Source organism: Saccoglossus kowalevskii, chromosome 17 (genome assembly GCF_978046115.1).
Source record: "Saccoglossus kowalevskii chromosome 17, keSacKowa6.1, whole genome shotgun sequence".
In the NCBI taxonomy this organism is placed as follows: domain Eukaryota; kingdom Metazoa; phylum Hemichordata; class Enteropneusta; family Harrimaniidae; genus Saccoglossus; species Saccoglossus kowalevskii.
In genome coordinates, this window is record NC_140657.1 from 13,611,364 (window position 1) to 13,636,817 (window position 25,454).

General features: G+C 33.7%; 2 protein-coding genes across 3 annotated transcripts in view; both read left to right on the plus strand.

Moving 5' to 3' along the window:
- The window catches only part of LOC100367696 (choline transporter-like protein 2), a 36,581-nt gene extending 20,481 nt beyond the window's left edge, over positions 1 to 16,100 (plus strand). The window contains exons 4-20 of the mRNA XM_085492418.1: positions 2,125 to 2,206; positions 2,559 to 2,643; positions 3,255 to 3,491; positions 3,608 to 3,668; positions 4,579 to 4,720; positions 5,643 to 5,726; positions 6,571 to 6,683; positions 7,336 to 7,458; positions 7,598 to 7,697; positions 7,980 to 8,172; positions 8,552 to 8,787; positions 9,304 to 9,398; positions 11,118 to 11,221; positions 12,309 to 12,382; positions 12,668 to 12,833; positions 13,177 to 13,261; positions 13,742 to 16,100. Of these exons, the coding sequence (XP_085348544.1) occupies positions 2,125 to 2,206; positions 2,559 to 2,643; positions 3,255 to 3,491; positions 3,608 to 3,668; positions 4,579 to 4,720; positions 5,643 to 5,726; positions 6,571 to 6,683; positions 7,336 to 7,458; positions 7,598 to 7,697; positions 7,980 to 8,172; positions 8,552 to 8,787; positions 9,304 to 9,398; positions 11,118 to 11,221; positions 12,309 to 12,382; positions 12,668 to 12,833; positions 13,177 to 13,261; positions 13,742 to 13,851 (2,090 nt within the window). The 3' untranslated portion in view covers positions 13,852 to 16,100. The remainder of the gene's footprint in view (positions 1 to 2,124; positions 2,207 to 2,558; positions 2,644 to 3,254; positions 3,492 to 3,607; positions 3,669 to 4,578; positions 4,721 to 5,642; positions 5,727 to 6,570; positions 6,684 to 7,335; positions 7,459 to 7,597; positions 7,698 to 7,979; positions 8,173 to 8,551; positions 8,788 to 9,303; positions 9,399 to 11,117; positions 11,222 to 12,308; positions 12,383 to 12,667; positions 12,834 to 13,176; positions 13,262 to 13,741) is intronic.
- Positions 16,101 to 23,237: 7,137 nt separating this feature from the next.
- Positions 23,238 to 25,454, plus strand: part of LOC102807239 (choline transporter-like protein 2) — a 33,462-nt gene continuing 31,245 nt past the window's right edge. Inside the window, exon 1 of one of the 2 annotated variants that reach the window (XM_006823367.3) lies at positions 23,238 to 23,400. In XM_006823367.3, the coding sequence (XP_006823430.1) occupies positions 23,349 to 23,400 (52 nt within the window). In that variant the 5' untranslated portion in view covers positions 23,238 to 23,348. Of the gene's footprint in view, positions 23,401 to 23,647; positions 23,903 to 25,454 lie in introns of those variants that run through there. The other variant, XM_085492289.1, reaches the window with a different exon arrangement.

A 25,454-nucleotide genomic window follows, 5' to 3' on the forward strand; every position in this document is an offset into this window, starting at 1 on the left:
AAACTTGGTACATAGGTGTCCTATGACACTGCACAGACCTGATGGTTTTTAGGGTAATATCAGTACATATTAATTACCTAATTTGCATAATTAATTAACTTTCAGCTTTTGATATTTCGCATAGTACTGATCACGTTTCAATGAAACTTGGTACATAGTTACTTGAGGACTGTGCAGAGACCTAATTAGTTTTTTGGTAAATATTTGTGCATATTAATCACCTTATTAGCATAATTAGTTAATTTTCAGCTTTTCACCTGATATCTCAAGTACTAATCATCACATTTCAATGAGACTTGCGACATAGCTGTTCTAGGACTATGCAGAGACCTGATTAATTTTGAGATAAAAAATTGTGCCTATTAATTACCTAATTTGCATAATTAGTTAATTTTTTGCTGTTCTATGGCTGTTGCACTGATGTCTAAAAACCACTCATTGGATTTCAATGAAACTTTTAAATAGTACCCATCACATTTCAATGAACCTAAGACAATGCACCATATTAGTTTTTGGTAAATATTTATGCTTCTTAATCACCTAATTAACATAATTAATTAATACTAATATCTCAAGTATTGATCATCACATATGAATAAAACTTGGTACATAAATGCTCTAGGACAATAGACAGCCTGATTAATTTTGGGTTAAAATCTGTTCATATTAATTCTCTAATTAGCATAATAATTAATATTTGTTTGGTTCTAATCACATTCCAATGAAACTTGGTACATTGTGCAGACCTTATTAGTTTTACACCTGAAACTGTTCATATTAGTTACCTTATTTGCATAATTAGTTTTCAGCTATTCCATCAATATCTCAAGTATAAGTAATTTTGAATTAATTTTTAATGTGTCTCCAAAACTCTCAGCACACGGGAGTTCTTTCTAAGCTTTCTTTGATTTATATTATCTCCATCATATATATAGACCTGAAAATATAACACTTTAAGTTAGTTGCACTTTATGAACTCATTATATATAAATACATTATTTTCCATATAAATTATGCGAAAAATATTTTTAATAATTTATTCTATAATCTTTGATGGTCTATTCTAATATTTAAATAATAATGTCACTCAGTTTGTTAATAAAAAACAATTAAACCTACAAATGTCAATTCTGGACATTGTTCACTTGAGTGATCATTGAAGCAATATGATCTGATATTTAATTTTATCAATTATTTCGCTCTGTATTATTTCTGACAGCCATTTATCCGGGATCAAATTGAACTCTGCGTGCATGCATGTGTATGTTTGTGTGTGCATGCGTGTGGATAGATACACTGGATTTAAAACAAACCGTTGCATCTCCATTGTTTATTATACCTGTGGTTTGCAATACGAGTGACAGACTGTAATGACACATGTCAATATATATTGAAAGTATCTCAAAATTACCATTCTACACTGTCAAATATACATGTACCAGCTTAATTTTTTCCAAATGAACCTAATTTAAATACAAAAACTGAATTGGTTGAATAATTCAAGCATAAATTCTATTATTATTAGGTATTATTATTGATATATTTAATTTATATTTTTGAAATCAGTATTCAAATTAAAATTCACGTGTTAAAGATTTTGAAAATTAGATAGTGGCGCAGTTGTTATGCCAGATGATTTTTGATGCGAGTCCCTTGCAATGTATCCAACACACAATATTTACGATAATGGTGGCACTTCAAAGTAAACCTTGACTAAATTTAACCCAAATAAAAATCGGTTCAACACATAAAGCTGCGATTTTTTCCCGCCATCTTTTTGAAAATTTATTTACATTTTTATTATAATTTCATTGTGTGTTATAGACCAAATAAACATAATTCCCTATTGGCTGCTGGTTTTTGGAGAAAAATCGTCCGGGTTTGTTTTTTGAAAGTTGACCTTGGCATTAAATCGATTCATATGTCAGGTGCCTATTCCCTTCCTTAATTCTGACATATGTACCATGTCATATTTTCTTAGTCACTTTTTTTTTTTTTTTGCCTGTGTTGTTAAGAATATTCAATATTGGTAAAACATTCTCGAATATTTTTACAAACTCATGATTCATAATTCATTGATGATAGAATTTCGCTTGATATATATATTATGTATTCTTTTAACAGGATGGTCTCGTGGTAATCCAAGTAAACTAATCTATCCTACCGATACCCGAGGCCAAATATGTGGATATAACGAGGCTGTTCAGTACGTAAAATTATTAATGTTAATATTTTATAATAAACTTACTTTAACTGTATAGTCATGCGACACTTTCCATAGAATCAAGCTCTAAAACTTATAAATTATATAATTATTTTTATCTGTATATTTATTCTTGGTTCTAAAAAATCCAATCCTTATAAGTGGTGACTTATTTTGCTTGAAAGGGGAAAAAAATGAGTACCATTATGCTGATAACAATTCTGAAAGGGTTTTTGAATCCACCTTCTATGTTCTTGCTTTCGGAAGGATATTCTGATGAAGATGTTTAATGATTTATGCCTATCGTCCCACACAATCAACTTCAATTCTTAAAATGTTTTCTTTTTCATTTCAGAAATAAATCTCTCCTATTCTTCTTCGATCTGTTAGCCTGTGCTGATACCACAACGTTACTCGAATTCCAGTGTCCGACAACACAGGTAAGATGGGTATCTCAATAGAACCTGGTTTACCCCAACCCCCTGGCCTTCAATGACTCTTCAGATAGGTTAGTTTGCCCCCATAGAATAAAGTTGTATTTATATGTATAGTCAGCTATTTTGAGACACTCTGAGAATGACTAGCTAGCTCCAACATGGTATTGATTGTCAATATTATATTGGTTTTATTCAAAAAGAAGGAAGTACATGTATTTTGTCTGAAACTAGAACTGAAAAACAATTATCCTGTTTCGCTGTACTGTAAACATGTAAGAAGTAACTGACACCCATTCCTTTTCAGATCAAGTGTTGGTTTGAGGTTTTAGATATCACAAATGTCACCCATTACTGTCCATACACATTTTTATATGAAATAATTTGTTTTAGTAAAACGGTCACTGAAGTTGGGATTTTGCAAAAAAATATTCTTCTTTAGTGGTTTAGTTCGATATTACTTTTTTTCAGTTTCATACTTTTTAATGCCATAATTTTGCAGCAATAATTTTTTAAATTAAAAAAAAAATATTACAAAATTATGTGGGTTTATTTTGTTAAAAAATTTGTAAGCAAAGTTTACTTTACAGCATTAAAAGTTTAATACTTGTTTCTAGGTGTGTGTGAACTCTTGTCCAGACAAGACGTGGGTCGGACTGTCTGCCCAGGCCGAACTACTTACAGCCCTTGTCCCATATGTAGGCAGTCTACCAACAGATGTCTTCACCATAGCTGAGCCAACGACGACCGTTTCAGATCGACAATCTGCCGCTGATGATGTCAGTCACATCTGGGCAGACTTCATCTGTGATTATGACATTGATCCAAAGCAGGAATTCGTCGACTATGGATTGGTAAGTTGAACGACCTTGAGTATCTAATCATATCAATTTAATAGAAACTACAATTTATTTAGTACAATCTTTCTTGAACATTTTTTTTTTTTTTGACGCAACTTTTTTTTTTGCAGACACCATTAGCACTGTTTGACGTAGGCAAGTGTGCTTACTATACGCTAGAGAGTAGAGACTGTAAGTATCATTTACATTTTTAACCTTTGTACTAAAAAACTATCACTCAATATTTGGAAATCTGACACAAATAGTACATCATACATTGTAATATATCATTTGAAGCATGTCAACTAAACAAGCTGCTCTCTGATTGGTCTGATTGTTAGGTTTTAGGGTTGGGTAGCCAATCAGACACACTCTTATAAGTAGCTTTGCATTGACTCTAATATGATCATGGCAAAATTTACTTGCAGAAAATACACAGATCAACAGATCTGAAATTTTAAATCAGAGTTAGGCTGTCCATTATCTGAAGCTCCTTAGTTTGGTATACATTAGTTACTCATGGTTTTAAACTTACTTTCACCCTGATATAATATATTACAGTAAACTTGAACAGAAAAAACGTTATTTGATGCCTATAAGCTGTGGTTGAGTGTCAGTTTTGATTACCGGTACTACCAACTTTTTGAAAGACAAAGTAAACAATTAATTCTGCCATAGAGGGCATTGTTCATTGTGTTACACATTCAAGCAGTATTATTTAATAGCATATTTAAAAATAATAGTTTGTCATATCTTTCTCAATAATATACTGTCTTTTTAGCTAACATGTCATTTTCGCTAATTTAGCTAACCTGCAATTTTGCTAATTCAAGATGTCGCTAATTTAGAATAAAGTATATTCTCACAATGAGATTGTTGGCATTTTAGATAAATTAAGATTTTGTTCATTCATGTATTGAGTCAAATTCTCTAAAATGGCATGTAGCTAATTTCAATATGTTTTACAGTGGAATTACAAAATCCAATGATGTCACAGGGAATTGCAAAATTTTTTTTATTGGTTCTGTAGCAGGTGTTCATCAACCAATCATGGAAAGTGTTACTTAATCATCTTCTTGTATTTCTATTCTTATTTTTTTAGTGTACATGCGATGTATTCCATCATTTTTTCTTGATGCTGTTGGTAATCTGGATGATGTAGTTCAGGATATAAATAACTCCACTCTGACTGATCCAAGAACTGGAAAGAATATCACAGGAAATGATATAAACTTAGCTGAGAAGTAAGACTGATATCAACTATTAAACATTTTAATAAACATGTTTGAATCATTCAACAATTTTACGCTCATGTTTGTTATTTTCTTCTGTCAAAATTACAACCAGGAAAGTTTGTCTTATTTTTTTCTCGGGAAAGATTATACTGTAAAAGGATTAATTATTCACTGGGTTTTAATTTTGCTTATTCCACTGACTTGAAAATGCGCTATTTAAAATTAAAACCCAGTGAATATGTAAAGTTTTGCATGAACACATTATTTACAAGTAAATGCTAAAACCATGAATTTAAAACCCACCGAATATGCCTGAAATGGTAAATCAGCGAAATTTAAACCCAGCGAAAATTAGTCATTTTACAGAATTTACTAGATATCTTGACTCTCAGGAATTAGTTTTAAACAGATCTGATGTAAAACATTTTTATTCTCTTTGAATGCCATATATTTTTTCTTATCAAAATTTTGGTTCAATATTTTGCACATTTTAATTTATTTTTCTGTAATTTCCTTATAATTTTGAACAAAAGGGACATTTGTGTGTATTACACAAGTCACAGAACATTGCATGAATTGTGTAGCTGTGGTGAGGTGATTTTATTGGGAGTCATTTAATCAAGGATTCACAATACTTTTCATGACATTTCATTGTTGTGAATGCTCTCAACTTATAAAATCACAAACATTTCTGGTTGCAACACTCTAAAGTACTTTCTTCAGTTTATTTGCTTCACTGTTGACTTTGTCGAGCGGAGCTGATCATGTTACTGATTGCTTTGATTGATTTGCTTTGATATTATACATATAAATACCCCAGGTGAACTGATCTCAGATTTGTTCATTTTGTGATGGTATCTTCAATTTTCTACTTTCTGAGCTATCTCAGCCGAGAGGCTGCTTGTTGACTTGTTTTATTTTTTTATTATAGAGCTATAGCAGCCTTTATTAATGTACAAAATGTAGCAACTATGGTATTCCACGATTTTGAAGACTCTTGGCACTTGATGTTAGGGTAGGTGAACAATCTACAGATTGGATTTTCTTTTTCAACATGACACATGGGTCAAATCGAAAATTGAAAAACATATAGCATTCATTATATATGTGATTTATGTGTTGATTTTTATCACCTATATTGAAATGTGAAAATAGAGAGTCCATTTGTTGGAAATGAAAGTGCAGGAGTCAATTGAAACAAACACTGAGAATTTTTTAATGTCCATTGCAATTTTGCAAGGGGAAATGTTGTCAGCGTTTTTCATGATTAGTTTATTTCAGTTCCCTCAGTGAATATTAAAAATTATAACAAACTGACTGGTTATGAAAGTATCCCCACCCTTACAATAGACCAATAGAACACTGTGAGAATCACGCGTTATGCGTGAAATCGAACGTAAAAATAGGACAAACAAAGCTCATAGCAGTCATAGTGGCATCAAACATCACGTGGGATTCGACAAACACGAAAGTATTTTGAGGGACATTTCCATGCTTAATAATGTGCTGTCCACATTTGATGATAGGCAATTTCGATTAAGTAAGGGTATTCGGAAGCAATATTCCTCTGTCGTAGAGCGGCCAGTGGATGTGAGCTACAAAATAAATAAATTCGATTTCAAAATCAAATCGTTCGATTTTTACGGCACACGTTCGATGCGCGTCTTTTATGCATCTCGCAGGATCTCGCAATTGTACCGAAAATCACCTATTTGAATAAATTTCACTTGAAATTTAAAAACAAAGCCATTCCTAGACTTTACCTCTTAATTGTTTTATGAGACAAAAAATGCAACATAGTTACTGTATCGCTGAATGAATTGCCTCTCAAAACTTTACAATTTGTTTTTATTTCACAGTGGATTGTTTTTGGCATCAGTGTTGTCCTTTTTCTGGATACTAATAATGCGATGGATTGCTGGTATCATGGTCTACTTTGGAATATGCGCCATGTTTGTCTTGTTAGTTTTTGGTAAGTTAATTATTCATATGTTGATGGTAAATTAATTATCTTCTCTGTCCTGCTGATTGCAGGATTTTCCTCATCTGAGATCTGACAGTGCCGGTTTCTAGCATCTGGTATTGTCTGGAACCCCAAACAAATTCTGCTATTTGACCCTATTATTTACATTACATATTGCAGACTTGCATGCACATGCAGCTAACTTATCATCCCATCCTGGTATTTTATTAAAGCGTAAGGGTTTTACCATGCTACATGGCTACTGACATGCAGTACTGTGAAATACTTTATTTTAGCTGGAATTAATTTTCACTGAAAAGACATTTTGGGTGTTTTGTATGGAGTTTATTTTCACTGATTTTTGACGAGTTGAATTTGAAGTATAGGGAAAAAAATATATTCGCTGGATTTTATTTTCACGGAATCATCCTTTCAGTGAAAATAGCGATAATAAATTCCAAGCAAAAATAAAGTATTCTACAGTACTTGAACTTACGAGAAAACAATAGTAATCCTGCTATGTTGTGTTTCTTACTCATCCTGAAAATAACAACTCGTGAGAATTTTGTTCCAAATCAAATTACCATCAGCCTAATCTTAATAATATGAGATTACATGTTGTTATATTCGTTGTTTGATATTATTTTGGGTTCATCTGCAGGTCAGTATTACTGCTACACCATGTACATAGATATGGAGAATGTTGAAGGATCTGATGCTGCGTACGAATTCACCTTAAATCTGAAAAGCTATCTACAGTTGAGAAATACATGGCTAGCGTTCGGTATGTATCTTTATTTCAATGCGATTGAGTGAAATATACATGGCTAGTATGTGGTAAGAATGTTTAATTGAGTGCGAATTCAGCGCAGTATTGTGGTCTTAGATATTTGCATCATTAATTCTGTCTAATTTATTTCTAGGTATAATACTGAGTGTCATTACCCTTATTATGGTGTTATTACTTATATTCCTGTGCAACCGAATACGTATCGCTATTGCGTTAATCAAAGAAGGCAGTCGGTAAGAATAATTATACAATTTTACCATATTTATTCATACTTACCTTACACTCAAGCAATACTAAGATATCTATTTAAGTCTGATTGATTTGATATTGTACTACAGGTGGACCTCTTTCAAATTTGTACATTTTTTGATGATATCTTCAATTCTCTAATTGAGATGTGCATTGCTAACAGCAAAGCTATCTCAGCTGAGAGGCTGCTTGTTCTGTCGTGCAATTTTTGCAATATAATCGATTGTTGTAAAATGCCTTCAATGTTAAATTTTTTTTACTCATAGGGCCGTGTCAACCATGATGTTCACGCTAATCTGGCCGGTCATACCGTTCTTTCTCGAAGTCATTATATTTGTTGTATGGGCCATCATGGCTGTGTACCTCGCAACATCGGGACAACCGGTGTACATGGTTGGAGAAGTCCCAAATAACTACAATGGTAGTGCTTTCACTAATGGCACAGAGTGTGACCCCGAAGTAAGTTCTAATTTGTTCTCATAATCTCAAGGATTAGATATGGCATCAGATGTCTGATAGAATGCTTTGTCGGTCCAATTGTTACCAGGCGACAGTTGAACAACATTGTAGTCGCTCCTGACTTTTTTATGCAAATTGCTGATGGTAGATATATCGGTAATGTCGGTTGCCATATAAAACATACTCCATATTTGGGACTACATGACAGGGCTGTAGGACCTTCTTCCGCACATAATGTCATTATTGCAACTCAATGTGCTAGTTTATAAATGATTCTACAAATTGCTTTATTAAATATCATACAAAAAAATACACTAGCAGTGTCTGCACTACCTGGTGACTACCTAACTATATATCTATATTTTTTATTTATTTATAGACGTTTGATAACGATAACACATCGGCCATGTGTATATTCGTCAAATATGGCGGAGACCCAAATTTATTTCGTATGCAAATATATCTTCTGTTTGGTCTTCTTTGGTTGACATGTTTTGTGGTGGCGCTAAGTCAAATGGTACTAGCAGGAGCGTTTGCTTCGTACTACTGGGCATTCCATAAACCAAAGGATATCCCACAATTCCCATTGACTATGTCCCTTTGGAGATCACTGAGGTGAGTTCAAAAATATGACTTTTTCTATCTGACCGTTCATTGATATTTTTTTAAATATCTCAGTACTTATATATGACATTTTTACTTGACCGAAAGCGAATTATAAATTACCTGTATTTTATTTTTTGAATAGAAATTTATGCTGTTTCAACTATAGACAAACCAACCAGTAAAATGATTAAAATAAACTTTGGTATCACAGATTATTTGAACAATAATTGTGATTTAATCTCCAATTGTTGTGTTTTTGTTATACAGGCACATTAAATGTTTACTTTGGCTGATCACGCTGCCATCCATCTGCAATGATATGTGTTAATTACCTGATTGTTAAAATGAGTTCGTGACGCGAAAGTCTTCCTGAAGTATCAGTAATGACGAAACTCACAATACTGTGAAAGATGTGTAACCACGATCGAGGTGTACTCCCGTATCAAATACATTAGTTGCTTCATTATTTGGTATAAGAATTCTTTCATTTAGTAAAATTAATTATTTAAAAATTTGTCGTTATAGATATCATCTTGGTTCACTAGCGTTTGGTTCATTGTTGATTGCCATCGTCAAAATGATTCGAGTTATGCTGGAATATATTGAGAGAAAGTTGAAAGGTTAGTTGATTTTTTTTATCAGAATATTATAGCAAAGTTTTATTAGTGAGAAATTGTGTACATTGGAATTATTCATGAACTGATGTGAACTGATGTGATGAATTCTTTAGTTTTTATACAATAGATTACTTTATTTTAGCAGGAATTTATTTCCCCGGAAAAAAAACTCATACTCATTTTCCAAGTGAAAATAATATATTCTAAAATAATCATATATGCATAGATGCAGTAGACTGATTGAGACATCTTTTTTTATTGCAAATTAACATCTAAATAAACATTAAAATATAAACATTCACTGTTGGGTATTTACACGTATTCATCTGACGATATACTTGTTTATTACAAAGGATTTAGGGATGACGTCAAAAGATCGATGTCGGATAAAAAACTTATTTCCTTTAGTTTGGGGATGGGGGGGGGGGGGGTTGACCTCAAAAAGTTTCCATCCTACAAAACCGATTTTATTTTTTAATGAAGTCAAAAAAATCTTGGAGTATTTGTAGTTCGTTTTTTTCTATCCAATCATAGACAGAAATAACCGAAAAGGGAAAAAAAACAGAAAAATGGTTTGGTTCGAGTGTAAATTTGTGCGTCAAATGAGGTGCATTTGTAAAATCTTTTTACACCCACCCGACAACCAACTGCTATGCAATACTACTGTCCGATTATCAATTTGTATTTAATGGTGAATGTAGTCTGATGCCATTACCAATATTTATCAATTAAGTTTCAGTGGGGGGGTAGGGGGGTTTGGAAAAAAACTAAAGGAATTAAGTTTTTTATCCGACATCGATCTTTTGACGTCGTCCCTTATAACATAAGATTTACCGTAAGCAACTTTCAACAACCATGTAGACTGATGTGAAAGTCTCACACGAAGCAAACTCTCATGACTTGTGAATTCAAGTTCACAATCAAGAACACATTAGTCAAACTTAGTTCCAATGTTATAACATTAGTAGTGTCACAGAATGACTGAATTTTTGATTACACCGAAAATTAGCGAAATTATAAATACGCATAAATGCATGTACTGTAGAATACTTTATTTTCGCTTGAAATTTATTTTCGCTATTTTTGCTGAAGGAATGATTCAGTGAAAATGAAATCTACCTTTTTTTCTATATTTTACATTCAAGTTGTCAAAAATCAGTGAAAATAAATTCAATACAAAACACCCAAATTGTCTTTTCAGCGAAAATTAATTCCAGCTAAAAAAAAGTATTTTACAGTATCTACGCGCATTGCAAATAAGCAAGGATACTATCAAAAATGGTTTTTGATGAACACAAATTAGTTCTTTGACAGATTCTCTATTTTTAATTAGGATTTTTAGAAAATTAAGTTTGTCTTATGATTTTGTAATCATTTCACAATTCATAACCTTGCATACCCTTATTCTTGACTACACATACTGTGGAATACTTTATTTTCGTTGGAATTAATTTTCGCTGAAAAGGCTTTTTGGGCGTTCTGTATTTTCACTGATTTTTGATGAGTTGAATATGAAATAAAGGAAAAAAAGTATAATCGCTGGATTTTATTTTCACGGAATCATCCCTTTCGCGAAAATAGCGAAAATAAATTCCAAGCCAAAATAAAGTATTCTACAGTACAAACTAGTCTAAATACAGCAGTTAACATGCACAACATATTATAGTTTGATCGCATCAGTGTATTGAACTTCAACTTCGTCGCGTTTGTTTTGTCCTGTAGGAACCGAAAACCAGTGCACAAAATTCATGATAAAATGTTTGAAATGTTGTTTCTGGTGTTTGGAGAAACTTCTCAAGTTCATCAACAAAAATGCCTACATTATGGTAAGTGGAAATCTCAATTTTCAATTTCTGTTATTTCATTTATGGGCGATATGACACTTTCACCGGAATTTCCTAATACAATATTTTGGTAAATTATGATCAATGTACGATGACTGGCTATTTGTTCATTTCATGATGATATCTTCAATTCTCTAATTTTGATGAATATTTTTGTCATTTTATGGTAAAAAGTGATATTTTTGACTTCTTGTTGAAAACCGCAAGTCAGATTTCTTTTATATTACATATATAGGTACTACATGTGGACCGCTTTCAGATTTGTTCATTTCATGATGATATCTTTAATTCTCTAATTTTAGTGAATATTTTTTTAATTTTTGGTAAAAAGTGATATTATTGACTTCTTGTTGAAAACCACAAGTCCAATTGCTTTTATATTACATTTATAGGTACTACAGGTAGATTTGTTTGTAGACCTCTCTCAGATTTGTTCATTTTGTGATATCTTCAATTCTTTAAGCGAAATGTGCATTGCTAACAGCGGAGCTATCTCAGCTGACAGGCTGCTTGTTAAATTATGGTCCTCAATTGACTGCTATTCCATTCAAAATGACTGCCAGACTAAGGAGTAACTCTATGAAGGAAATCGCAAAGTTGTTTCCATGGTAACAAGTTTGTGTATTTAATCTTTTTCGGTTATTTGATTTTATCTTTCAGTCAGTAAAATATTTTCAAAATTCTGTATAATTACTAGTGCATGCATCGTGCATCTATAACAAGAATATTTAGTTTCAAATGACAGATCAGCCGGGTTAAAGTCTATAGTGCGACTACTGTGAGATCATTTTAGAAGTCACTCCTAAATGCCACATTCGTCGGGATGCATGTAGTCAAACAATGTTTTCACATGCAGAGTAATCCATATCGAACTTGACACAACCACTGTATCATTTTAATAAATGTTTGAATTGGTATGCAAATTAAGCTAATTATTATGCATAGATTTGTACCTACAGTCTCATCAGGACTTACGGTATTACAAAGTACAGTATGTTGGATGGTAGGATCAAGTTTTGCATACAACACAAAATGTAGTGTTTTGTATTTTTATATTTTCTGTTTCTAGATTGCTATATATGGTGAAAACTTCTGCACATCGGCAAAGAATGCATTTTTCCTTTTAATGAGAAACATTGTGAGGTTAGTATGCAAATTAACCTACTCAATATGCATAAATTTGCACTGAAGTATAAATTTTCAAATTTTAATTTGTCATTGGTCTGAATCTACTTGATTCTAAGTGAAAATTAAAAAATAATTTACGGTTTAATTATTTAAAATTCTTGAAATTTGAGTATAGTGATTCATATTAATAAAATATCGCATTCACAACTTGATGCACGGTTGTAAAATGTTAAGTGGCGCCCTCAATGTTGTCTATTTAATAAACTCCTGTTTATAAGTATAAAATTTTGTTGTTTACAGAGTAGTAGTAATTGACTGGATTGCAGACTTCCTGTTGTTTATTGGGAAACTCTGCATTGTCCTGTCATGTGGTGTTGGTGCTTTCTATTTCTTCACGGGTAAAGTTGAGTGGTTCAACGATCTTGTCGAGATACCCAATCTGAACTACTATTGGATTCCAATTCTAGTAAGTTTCCTTTATTCTCATTATATAATATTATGATTCTATTATTAAAGCGTCACTGTCACATGACTTCATGATCGAAATGGGTCCCATGCAACTATGCAATACGTGTGTAAAATGTATTGTTGCGTTATTGAGCATGTGTCGCATACCGATTGTATAATTTCTTTTATTATGTATGTGCTTCATCAAGGGCAGATAATAGATAAAGGTGGTGTTCCCACTGGTCATGAGAATACAGATTTCTTTTTTTTTCAAGAAACACCAATGTCTTTCACCTTAAAGTCAGAATTCATGGTAACATTATTTGTATCTCAAAAATAACACATTATTTTCTATTTCGTAGGTAATGATTATTGGAACGTACGCTATCGCCACGTGTTTCTTTAGCGTCTACGGGATGGCAGTAGATACGCTATTTCTATGTTTCTGTAAGTATTGTGAACGGTAATTCATTCTACTCTTGAGCGTATACCAATTATTTGTTATCAACTTGATATCAGAAGTGAAGCTTTCTACATCTCGCTCAGTGATTGTAGTATTATCTATTTTGCTGACTTTTACTTAAAGCGCGGTAGTCATCGTGCAGCGCATGTTTGAATTTCATGTAAATAAACAATGTATTGTACACGTCGCTATGAGTCCCATATCGAACAGGATGCGGCGCGACGACTGCCGCCCTTTAATCTAAAACCTAAAGGTCAGACTTCCTAGTATGAGTATATGTAGTTGTTAAACTTTTTTTTTTCTTTAATTATTTGGGTTATATTTCTACTGATATTGAACCTGAAAGTACCAGGATGGGTGACCTTTTGGGGTCATGCATAAAATTCAATTCAATTGCCAAATCTATTAATGAAACTATGCAATTTGATTTCAACATTTCACAACATTTTGTTTTCTTTTTGTAGTGGAAGATTTGGAACGTCACAACGGGTCACCAGAGAAACCATATTATATGAACAAAGAATTGATGAAGATTCTTGGAAAGAAAAATAAACCACTACCAGTAGATGACTAGAATCGAGTACCTGTTTTTAAAGAGAAGAGATGAAAAGTGTTACCAAGACAAGTTTTTAAACAAATTTTTTAGCGTTAGAAAAAAATTTAATATAGTCAACAATGCGCCATTTTTAAATTAGAAGAATTAACAAATATTACATTTTTTAAACAAAAATATCATGGAGTAAATAATTAGGATACATTTTCGTTTGGTCCAATCACGATTGCAATTAACCAATCACAATTGTGATTGTGTGTTCGATGAAACTCAATTCTGATTGTACTTGGTAATCATAATAAACACACTCTGGGCCATGGTTACTATGGTTTCAAATGCCCCTACGGTAGTTATACAATGGCAAATGTATATTTTTTTTAAAAAAAGAAAAATAGAAAATTATTATTAGAGGTGTTTTCTCTCACCTATATCCTGGCTGTCAACATTTTTTAAAGTGTGTGAGTTTCTTTTTAAATGAAAATTTGAACTAAAATTCTTTTATGACTTCAAGGATAGTTTTCATTTCAATTTTATATAATAACTTTTTAGGCATAATATATCTATGTGTATTATAGTAGATTATGACTCGCATCTATCGTGGTGTTTAGCCACGAAACTTTATCTCATTTTCAAAACTATAATATTTATCAAAAAACTGTATTTACAAAAACTGTATACACTTTCGCTGTCGGTATTTTGGGATTGTGCACAACAAATTTTGTGTAGTAGACAAGTTGTAGGATGGACTGGAAAAGAAGAGCGCCCTCTGTAGTCGAAAGTTGGTTTTTACTTTGTACATTCTCTGTAGATTGAACTAGGAAATTATGCACACTCTTGATATTCATCAGTATTTCAAAGCAGTAAGCAATATACTCTTCAAATTCATCAGTTTGACAAAACTCTCAAATATGATATTATTAACTTTTTAATACCAAAAAATCAACCATAACTGTTAAGATTAATCTTAAAATATATTTTCACTTATTCAGTACGATTTATAACGCCTAAACTATCAATAAATAAATCATCAAAATTATATAGCTGTATAATTAAAAGTTTTACTGTATTTTGCCAGCGTGTATCTTTGCTTCAAATACCAAGTAATCAATATTTGCTTTTTTCCATATATTCAAGAATTTGGATAATTTGGCAGTACATGTATTTATTTAATATTTCTATAATTCAGGGTTTTGTAATGAGAATTATTTGAGAACCAGGAATTTGAATTAAGTAGTAAATGGCCAAAAAATAAAATAAAATACATTATTGTCAACAAAAATTTTTTTTAACTAGAAATATCAGGGAATAGCAAAGGTTTATTTTATTTGTTTAGTGCTGTTTTTTTTTTTTCTTGTTGTTTTTTAGGGCCTGTTCTGAAGCTTAATGATGTGAAATATTTTTTCAAGATGTATTTATATTTTACATTTTTACAAATTTATTTACAAATTTTAGAGGCTGTCATTGAAGTCAATGTGGAAAAAGAGGCTATCTTTAAAGAATTATTCAGTTTTTTATTTTCCTTTTTAATCTGGTTTTAGTTGGTTTTTATTCTTTATTCTTTAATTTACTAACAATATTTTAGGATTTTTGACAACTAACCACAGTCTACATATTTAATAAAAAAAACATGCTTTAAATTGCATGGATTATGGATATTTCAGTTTCACCTGTCAATAACATTAACCACAAGTTCTTAAACCCTTTGAAAGCCTTAAAAAACTTTGGTCATCTTTCACAAAATAAACAGGCATATTTCTTTAACATTTGATTCTCATCTTTTCCTTTTGTGCAGTATTTTGGAAAAAAAACACTGAAAATTTGCAACATTTGGCTCCAAATTTAAAGGACATACATATTTTTTCGACATGGAGGTGCTGTTAATTGATCTTGTGCATCAAAGTAGGAAAAAATGTCTTTGATTAATAAAGTCAGAAAAGCTATGTTTTTTTTTCATTGTTAATATTCTCTTTACTGATTACTAACTACCGGTAGCTATTGTGGCCAACATACAAAGTCATTCCGAGACTAGATGTTTATACTGCCATGCAATTGCTTCACTAGGTGAGATTCTCATAAAAAAAAAATCGAATTTAGAATCAGTATCTAAAATATCCCCAAAATGGGTCAGACTTGGACTATGCAGGCAAATATATCTCTACTTGTTTGTTTTTTTATCCTCAGTTGTGATTGTTGACTTTTTTGATTATTGACAAAAAGTTACTGTTTATGTAGGATGACAGGAATTATATAATGACTGTTGACCTTTAGAATTTTTTTTATCACTTCTACTTTAACCTTCAAGTCTTAAGTAACACACCGAGTCATTGGGCGTTCTCACAAAATGTCATTAATGTATTCGGCAAATGCTAGTTTGGGGGGGAAAAGTTGTATGAATCGATGTAATATTTTCTTGATATTTCTCTTCATTATCTAAATACTTATACTAGGATATATTTAATGTAATCTGTTTATCAGATTGCTTCAGCGATAGATTTATTACAAAAAATCACACCAAATTGAAAACATGATCTTATAAAAAAAGAATGTTTGCAATGTTTGTATGAAAGTTTTTAAAGTGCCACATTCATCGCACATGTGATGTGTCAATGCATGTGAAGTATATCGAACCAAATCTGGTGTGAAACAACTATGACTGCCTCTTTAAACGTCTCTGGTCAATTTAAATCTCGCCCACTTGGTCACAAAATCCCCTCACTGACAAATTAAGGATGGTCGTGGCTAACTTTTAAAAATAGCAATTTCCTCAAACTTTGCTAAATTATTCTTTGTAATTGACTGTTTTAAATAAGCAGAGGGTACCAAGGGTCTCATGATTCAATATTGTATAATGTTTTACCAATTTTCCAATCAAACATGGCCACCAAAGTACAATTAACGCAATAGGGAAATATTTGTTTTTAAACCTTGGCTGTAATATATCTGTCATTTCTGATCTTGTCACATATCACTATTTTTTTCTCCAATTATTGGTATATTTTTGAATAAAGACGTATTAAAAAAACATCATAGTTTCATCATGTTTTATTTTCTTTATGGGTTTTAGTGGGTTGAATGTATGAGACAAATATTTGCATTAGACCAATCACTCATTGAATCCAATACCGGTAATTTTATTTCTTGTTAAAAGGATTAAAACAAAAATAAATGCAAGAACTTGCATTTTTTTTTTGTGTGAGTTTGTGTCATAAAATATTCTATGATTTTTTATGAAAATAGAATTTTTTTCTGAATTCACTTCAAAAAGCTGAAAATAGGTGCATCATACTGTGGTATGCTGTAAGAGGACTGCTCCATTGTTATAAAACAGTTCATATTGTTGCTAGCCACTAATTTGTTTTATTTAGATATTCCTGCAACAAAATTATATCTACTGGATTATTTTTTTTTCTCCTGGTGATTTACTGGAAATAGCGCACTCTGGTGGTAAGAATAAGTTGATCGTTTCTTTATGTTGAGTCAACACGTAAAATGACTGCCGTGCATGTCTAGTTTTCTACCAATATCTGGTTTGCTTGGGAGTTGAAACTGACATGCAGTCGTAGTCTTTCAAACACGTTCAGGCACTGCTAACACAACTTGCTGTACAGTCAGCACCAACATCTTTGCGATTAGGCAACCACTATGTTTTACCCCCCGGAGGAGGCACTATCCTTTCAGTTTGGTAGGGATGTGCGGACGGGAAGTAAAACCCCAACTCCATCATAGACGATTTTCACCTCAAAAACCATACTTCTTTAATAGACCGAATATTGATTTTGTATATCCCATCAGAGACCAAATTGTCACCAAATGTATTCAGTTATAGGTTGAATCTACTCATCAATCAGAATGAATGATCGATCCAGGAGTACTTACTTTTCAACACACAAATTCATGTTATTTGATTCACAAAAAGTTATTTGACAAATAGATCAGAGACAGGAAATGATCAGTCAACTCAATAGGTCAACTAATATTTTGTGGACATTGATACTATTTTGGATAGTTTTCATCAATAACTGATTATTTCTTGTGCCACCTGTTCTGAAAACAGACCCCATCCTAGACCGGCAAACCTGATATTGGACCTCAATGCAAGAAAATCTATACCGCATTCTACACCAAACAGCTAAAAATTACGACCCCAAAGGGCGGCACGTGCCCATCATGTGATTTGTATTATGTATTAGCCCATGAACTACCATGGTCGACCATCAATTACAAGGGTACGTGACTATGGTCAACCATACTTTTACGTATGTCATAAAAAACATTGCAATTCCCGATGGCGTTTGCGCGTTTACCGTTTGTGCGCTTGCACATAATGCGCGACATGACGTCACATGCAAACTTTAATTGAAATTAAGGATATATACGCTTTTGGTAATTTTCCTATAGTTGACCATGAACTACCATGGTAGTTGATGGTCGTAAATGTAAACAAACAATGTATTTCACACGTGTTGTATGCGTCAATATGAATCTCCAGTGCAGTGGAGGCGGCCCAGGGGGGCAGAGGGGGCGATTGCCCCCTCGAAAAAAATCAAGCTGAAACCCTTTGTGTCAGCAAAATTTGCCTCTCAAAATGCAGGAAATAGCGTTTCAGAGGGTCTAGATTTCAAAATTGTTAAGAGGGAGAATGCCCCCTGGTAAGGTCGCGCCTTTGGATGGTGAGCAGATATCGCCCCTCCATGCAAAATTTAGTGCCGCCGCCTCTGATCCCAAATCGAACAGGACACGGCGCGACAATAAAAATGAAAAATTATCTTTAAAATGCTGTTTCCATTACAGCCAGACGCAGTTCTCTCTCAAAATACTATCGGTTGGTTATTTTGTCAAGGCACAGACAGGTTAACAACGAACAAACGCCGACAAAAACACAATCTCCTTGGTGAAGGCAATTAATTCAGAGAGCGCTTGTAACTTGGTCCAACAATATATATGTAGAAACGTTGTCATTTTGGGATAGGAAGATACATACACTCTGTGGAAATAAAATAACGATTTTCATAGCTCCTAAATATCGGTGTTCTACTGTCAGTAAAATTATGGAAAATGATTCATCTATTTATTATTTTCAACTTTAACGATTCGCCCGGGATCATGAACATTTCCGTGATTTTCACACCTTCCGTTAAGGTGGTGTTGGTCTGTTTTTCTATGGGTAGCGTTTCCAAGGTGATGTGCTGGCTGCATGATGTTCTTTATAAATGACATTATTGCAAGTACTCTTGTGCGTTGAGTAATACAATTGTCATGTTGTGTTCACTCAAATCAGAAATTCGTGGAGATAGTTTAATTCTAAAAATTGTTTATTCTCACTGTGATGGAATTATAGATGTTAATTTGAAAGCGCGCTAACAGGTTTCGATAACAATCCACTGTTGCCATGTTTATACTACATTACTAAGACTGTTAAAGATGTAATCGATTCAGGTATGTTAAAACATATCCCCAGAATTGCGTAGTGTTCAAACTGATGATTTGAAGCGCTATATAGTGTGTAGTATAAAATAGATTGAACGATTTTGCGCACATACCTGCTACTGTCTATCATGAGCGACAGGGTGTTCGCCAGCCACCAGTCTACCCACCATACAGACTGGCAACATTTGCCCATTTTTTTTGTTTTTTCCTATTGTTCTTTGATAATTTTGTCAAAATTTTTCGAAACCCATTTTCATTTTCATGAAGTTGAATTATTTTGGACTGGCAGTTGCCAATTCCTTGCTAACAGCCTGATGGGCGATACAGATAATTTCAAAGGGACCAGTAAAATTATCTTAAAACACATTTAAACAATTTGTTTCGAAATTCGAACACGCTCTGTGCGACGTCTGTAGACATTTATGTTCACGGCCTTATTTCGAATTAAACTAGTGAAAACAGGATCGATATGTTTTTTTTAAAATTCGGATGACAAATTTCATTAACTATCGATTTTTTTATTTCTTCTTAATTTCGATTTTTTTTTTATTTAAGTGTTTGTAATCAGAACATTCCGTAATAATATTGATTGTATATGATTTAATCTCTATCTGTCTTCGGACCGGAACCAAATGCTATGTTATTATAGTTGCTTTGATCTCCCTGTTGACATTCGCACTTCAACTTACAGAAAAAGTAATTTTTCACCTTTGATTAAGTCAGGGGTCATAGAATGCAGATACGGGCATGGCAAACACACCTTTGTAAAGCTTGAAGTCTGGCGATTCTAAAAATATATACTTTCCTGGGTCTATTTGTAGTCATTTGGTCACAATTAGAAGATGAAAACAAGTAAGCAAATAATAGTCCCGCTACCTTAATTGCAGTAGAGATGAATTGTGGCTGGTTTCTTTGACGAGTTAGAGGCAGTTTTGGTCAGTACATGCAGAGGACTATTTGCATCAGGTGAACATTTGCATCCATATTAGATGAATAGTCAAGAAGAGAGGGGACAATGAGGTGTCTTTCTGTAAAGTTCCTTATCTAGTTTCTTCCAATTACATTTTCAATAGCCGCAGGTTTGGGTTTTAGGAGGAACTCTCTTCTCCCGATGAAGAGATGCTTTCATGTCACCGGAAAAAATATGTGAGATGTAGATTGATACTTTTCAATGGTTCCATGAAGTTCGAGGGAGGCAGACAAGTAGTCATCAGAGCTAGAATAGCCTCTTGAATATATATGCATCACTGATAATAAACGAGGTACTTTTTATATTAATTCCGATGATATTTTTACTACAACCCGGAGGTCTACTAATATATTTAAGAGATATTTTCACAAATAGATGCAATACCACCATAGCGGTTGGTTAGCCGAGTATTTTGGAGGGCAATGATATCAATTGATTGTATAGCTGAATTTAAATAGTGCATTTCAACGTACATTCTTATTATAAAAGGAGGCAAGCGAGAGAGAGTCGCATATTAAATTAGAGGTACTTTCAATAGTTAAAATGTAGGTGATTTTTTTAGTAGATTTAGTTGTAGATATTACAGGAGGATAGACTATCGGAGGATAATAATATGGGGCCCATGGGAGAGGTGCATGTATTCAATTTCCTCTGTTTATAAAAACGGTCACGTTTTCCTATCATTATTTTGTTTAGGTTATTGCAGCGACTCTACATGGATACGGCGAACAACCGATAAAAAAGTGTATTGGCAATGATCCAATGCAGAACAGACGTAGACGAGTACTACTCGTTGTTCCCTACAGAAAATGGCGCACCTGCAACCACCAAACTGTAAATTCAGTCATCGTCCAAAGACACGGGAAAGCAGACATCGACAGAAACCACAATTCCAACTGAAAATAATGATAATATATTTGAAAAAAAATATTCGATATTTGTAATGCCATGCCCCCCCCCCCCCCAACACATGACGATTCATATCGTCTTGATTACGCATTATGCATAACTTCTCTGCGATTTACGCTCCGTATATCTTAAGCGAAGCTTGGACCCCCCAATACATTTTGCTGGATCCGCCACTGATGTTTTTGCAATTTCTAATTTACATATAAAAACATGTGCGATTTGCACAACTCGACTTGTGTATGTTTTGCGTATGAATGCTTTTATCGATATTTATATGCAAATAAGTAAACCTTCCCAGTTACGTGAATATTCGAGTTTTAATCAGGTCAATTACGTCTTCATAAAACTGTGGGGTTTAATAATTTGAATATCAATGTAATCGTGAAAAATTACTAATTTAATATAAATACAATTAAAATATATAATAACAATATACTGTAAAATGACTAATTTTCACTGGGTTTAAATTTCACTGATTTACCATTTCAGGCATATTCAGTGGGTTTTAAATTCACGGTTTTATCATTTAGATAATGTGTTCTATGCTAAATTTTACATATTCACTGTGTTTTAATTTAGCGCATTTTTCCAGTCAGCGAAATAAGCTAAATTAAAACCCAGTGAATAATTACCCCCTTTACAGTAATTAATATGAAATAGGTGTTGCAGTAATAAATGGCGGCGCACGACATTTTGCATGAGGGGCGAGATCTGAAATCTAGACACTCTGAAACGCTATTTACTGCATTTTGAGGGGCAAATTTTGCTGACAGGTGGCCGACTGCGCCACCCCCCTAGTACAAAACAATATGGCAAGTGTATCTGTGGCACAGACTTGCATAAGCGTGTTTAGACATGCTTCATTTGACTTACCCGGCCTTTGCAATTTCATATTTTGTTCCTTTAAATCGTGGTCCGACGCGAAATTAAAGCGCGGTGGTCGTAGCGCAGCGCGTGTTCGAATTTCGCGTAAACAAACAATGTATTTTACACGCGTTGTATACGTCGCTATGAGTCCCATATCGAACAGGACGCGACACGACGACTGCCGCCCTTTAACTTCGTTCTAAAGAATTATCATGTTAACAGTGGCGGATCCAGAGGGGGGCCATGCCCCCCCCAAACGCATGACGATTCAACCATGCTTTATTGTACTTAGATATATGTCCATTTTAGGATACGACTTCAATAAAGACTATTACTTATATATGATCTGGATTACGCATAGCTTCTCTGCGATTTACGCTCCGTATATCTTAAGCGAAGCTTGGACCCCCCCCCCAATACATTTTGCTGGATCCGCCACTGATCATGTAAAACAATAAAATTGACAAGACTGTGCTGCACGTCAAATGGGAGTATGCACTGTACCCCCAACCCCTCAATTGTATATGACCCCCATACAAGTGTTTTCAACTAAGAGGGGTAGTCGGGTAGATACGATTATTTCGGTGGGCGATGGAGGGTTAGTTTTAGGATTAGTTTGGTGGGGTACAATAAATAGCATTTCCAAAATGAATGAGTGAAAACACAGACAAATGTCAGATTTTAGTGAAAATGCACATCTCGTTGAAACCAGTTAATGACCAGACCGTCAACGTCTGGTCGTTTACGACTTGGTTTCGCGGTAACGTTAAATGGGGGGAAATGTAAGATATTATCTTTCAGAAAAAAACAAACTCTACTTGTATGTGAAGTCTAGGTGGAGGGCCAAGGTACTAAAAACTGACGGAGGGCGGGGGTCTACTGCATGAACTCGAAACAATAGCCATGTTCACAGTCCCTCTTGAGGGACTGTGCCATGTTCAATGAAAATTTGGGTAGGGGAAAAAATGTTGTTGCGAAAAAATGACATTTTTTTTTTAAACTTGCGTCATTTCCGGACAGTTTCAAGTGTCTAAATTTGGTGTAAAGCCCTTTTTGAATTCTGACCTACGTTTTGCTTTTATTTATTTTTCAAAAAATGTTACTCATATCTAGTGGATTTCGGGGAAAAGTGTAACCCGCTTCGACGGCACATCACACACGTATTCCTTTATCGACATTGTGACGTTTATAACAGAAAGCTGATAATACGTCGCGTTGCAGGCTGGGTAATTTGCACAACAAACTCGTTTACCTGCGCCGCTTTCACTGATATGCCAGGATATTTTTCAAGACTGTGCCGGATATAACACATCGCTCTGATTTTTAAACTCGCTAGGCACTCACTATGGGCGAAGACAACAAAGTAGCACCCGAAGATGCAGATAGTAAGAAATACGGTAAGTAATAGGCGGGCGGAAAGTGGGCTGCCGTCGTTGTGCTTTCCCACTGTTTCTTGTGTTGCTCTAATCTCGTTTCAATGTTTTGGTTTGTCAGTGAGTGGACTCGTGTCCGCGTATACAGGCAGTTCGCGCCAGGTAACCAACAGCAGGAACATGATCACTTTCGACACGTAATTTATCAAAGTACCTGGGGGTACTTGGGTTGTCATGCATACAATAGGGCAAATGTAAATCATTTTGTAAATTGGGTAGACGTTGCACGGATAAGGAAGTACACCATATTTTCTGGCTCACAACCTCTGTTCTGAACCACGGCCACAATCGATGATTTCTGTCAGTATTTTTGCCGCCTAGCCATATATTCTTGAGAAAACTGGTGGAAAGAAGAAGGGGGTACTAAAAACTTCAAATTTCCATAAAATTCGTAACAAAATGTCGTCGGAAAATCTTGAATTAGACGATTTGGAGGATGGCCGTGAAACCAAGGTAACAAAATACGGTGAGTGGTAATACATGTTGCATATAACTAGATTCACAGCTTATTTCTTTGAAGTTATTGCACAGTCACGGAAAGCTCTATAAACTTTAGCTGGAATTGTACGTTTGACAAACTGCGAGCTCTAATATACAAGAAATCACGTTTGTTAATTCATAACGGGATATAAAATATCTGTGAATCACTTAGTATTTAAAAATATCCTTGGACTCCCTCAATTAATTACCCTGTATTTTTTAGGCTTACCACCTCGAGAAAGTAGCTAACTCGGAAAGAAGGAACAGAATACGTCATTCAGTTTTATTTTAAGACTAGAAACTTTTACGAATTTGTTACCACACCCTTTATTTAAGTTTATTTCCCCCTCTCATAGTTTTACTTATTTCGTTCAGTTTGGTGTTACGTTCACTGCTTGAAAGTTGGGTTACATTTGTTATAAACGTGGTTGTTTTATTTATATCAGTAGCTGCCACCCAGCAAAGTAAAAACCACATTACCTGTTTTGTAGCTGCCTCTCAAATCATTATGCAAACAAGGAAATATTAGAAATGTTGATTTTTGTCTCTCACGAAAGTAAAGCATATTTTTTTCTTCTAATCAAATGTATGGCAAAACATTTTAGAGAGGAACCAAATTCACTATTAATATTGATAATAATTTTTACTGTACAAGATATCTTCAATATTTTCCCTAAGATGACTTGTATTTGGCCTGAAAGACTGACAAGTCTATAAGAACATATTTTATTAAAGTTCTAAAACTAAAAAAGTGACAACTGTAACAAGGTTGACTTATCGGCAAATGATTTTATTTAATATTCCAGTATTTTATACAAAACACGAGTGTAATTTCATAAATATAGTGTACTCTTGATATGTCCAATGACACCAAAGTACAAAAATAACTGCAGTATTTCCCCCTGCATAGTGAAAAAGGGAGGCTCACCTCCATCTCTGATGCTGTGTAACAGGACTGCCATTATTTGTGAATGAGTTTTGTTTGCAACATAAAAAAAAATGTTATTTTACTAAATATTTAGTTTGATAAACGCTGATAGTGGCCCTATGCCACTTCTGTGATTGATTGTACACAACTTTCCACCCAGTCACTGTGAAGGGGTTCAGTTATTTTAATTTTCCAACAATTGATCTAAGTTTAGACCATTTTGTTTATTATGTGAGAATACAGGAGGAGTGATTCACACGTACCGAACAAACGGCATGTGCACATTTACAAGTATGAGGGTGGTCGATGAGTTGACGTCATTTCCCACCTGCGACATCACAGATTTGTGTACTCAATCATTTGTAAACAAATATAACACCATGTTTACTGACTATTTATTCTCTGCTTCCAAGGAGACAAAACAAATTCTGAATTCCACATTCAGTCGTCAGTTATTACTAGCACTATCGTGATCATATTTTCCCCAGCAAGGATACTGAGAAACCAGTGGATGAACATCTACGCGGAAATTGCACAAATGCTTTGATGAATTCTCCAATCAGAGTCTATGAACTCTCAAGCGTTCATGAATTATTAATGAGCAGTTGCC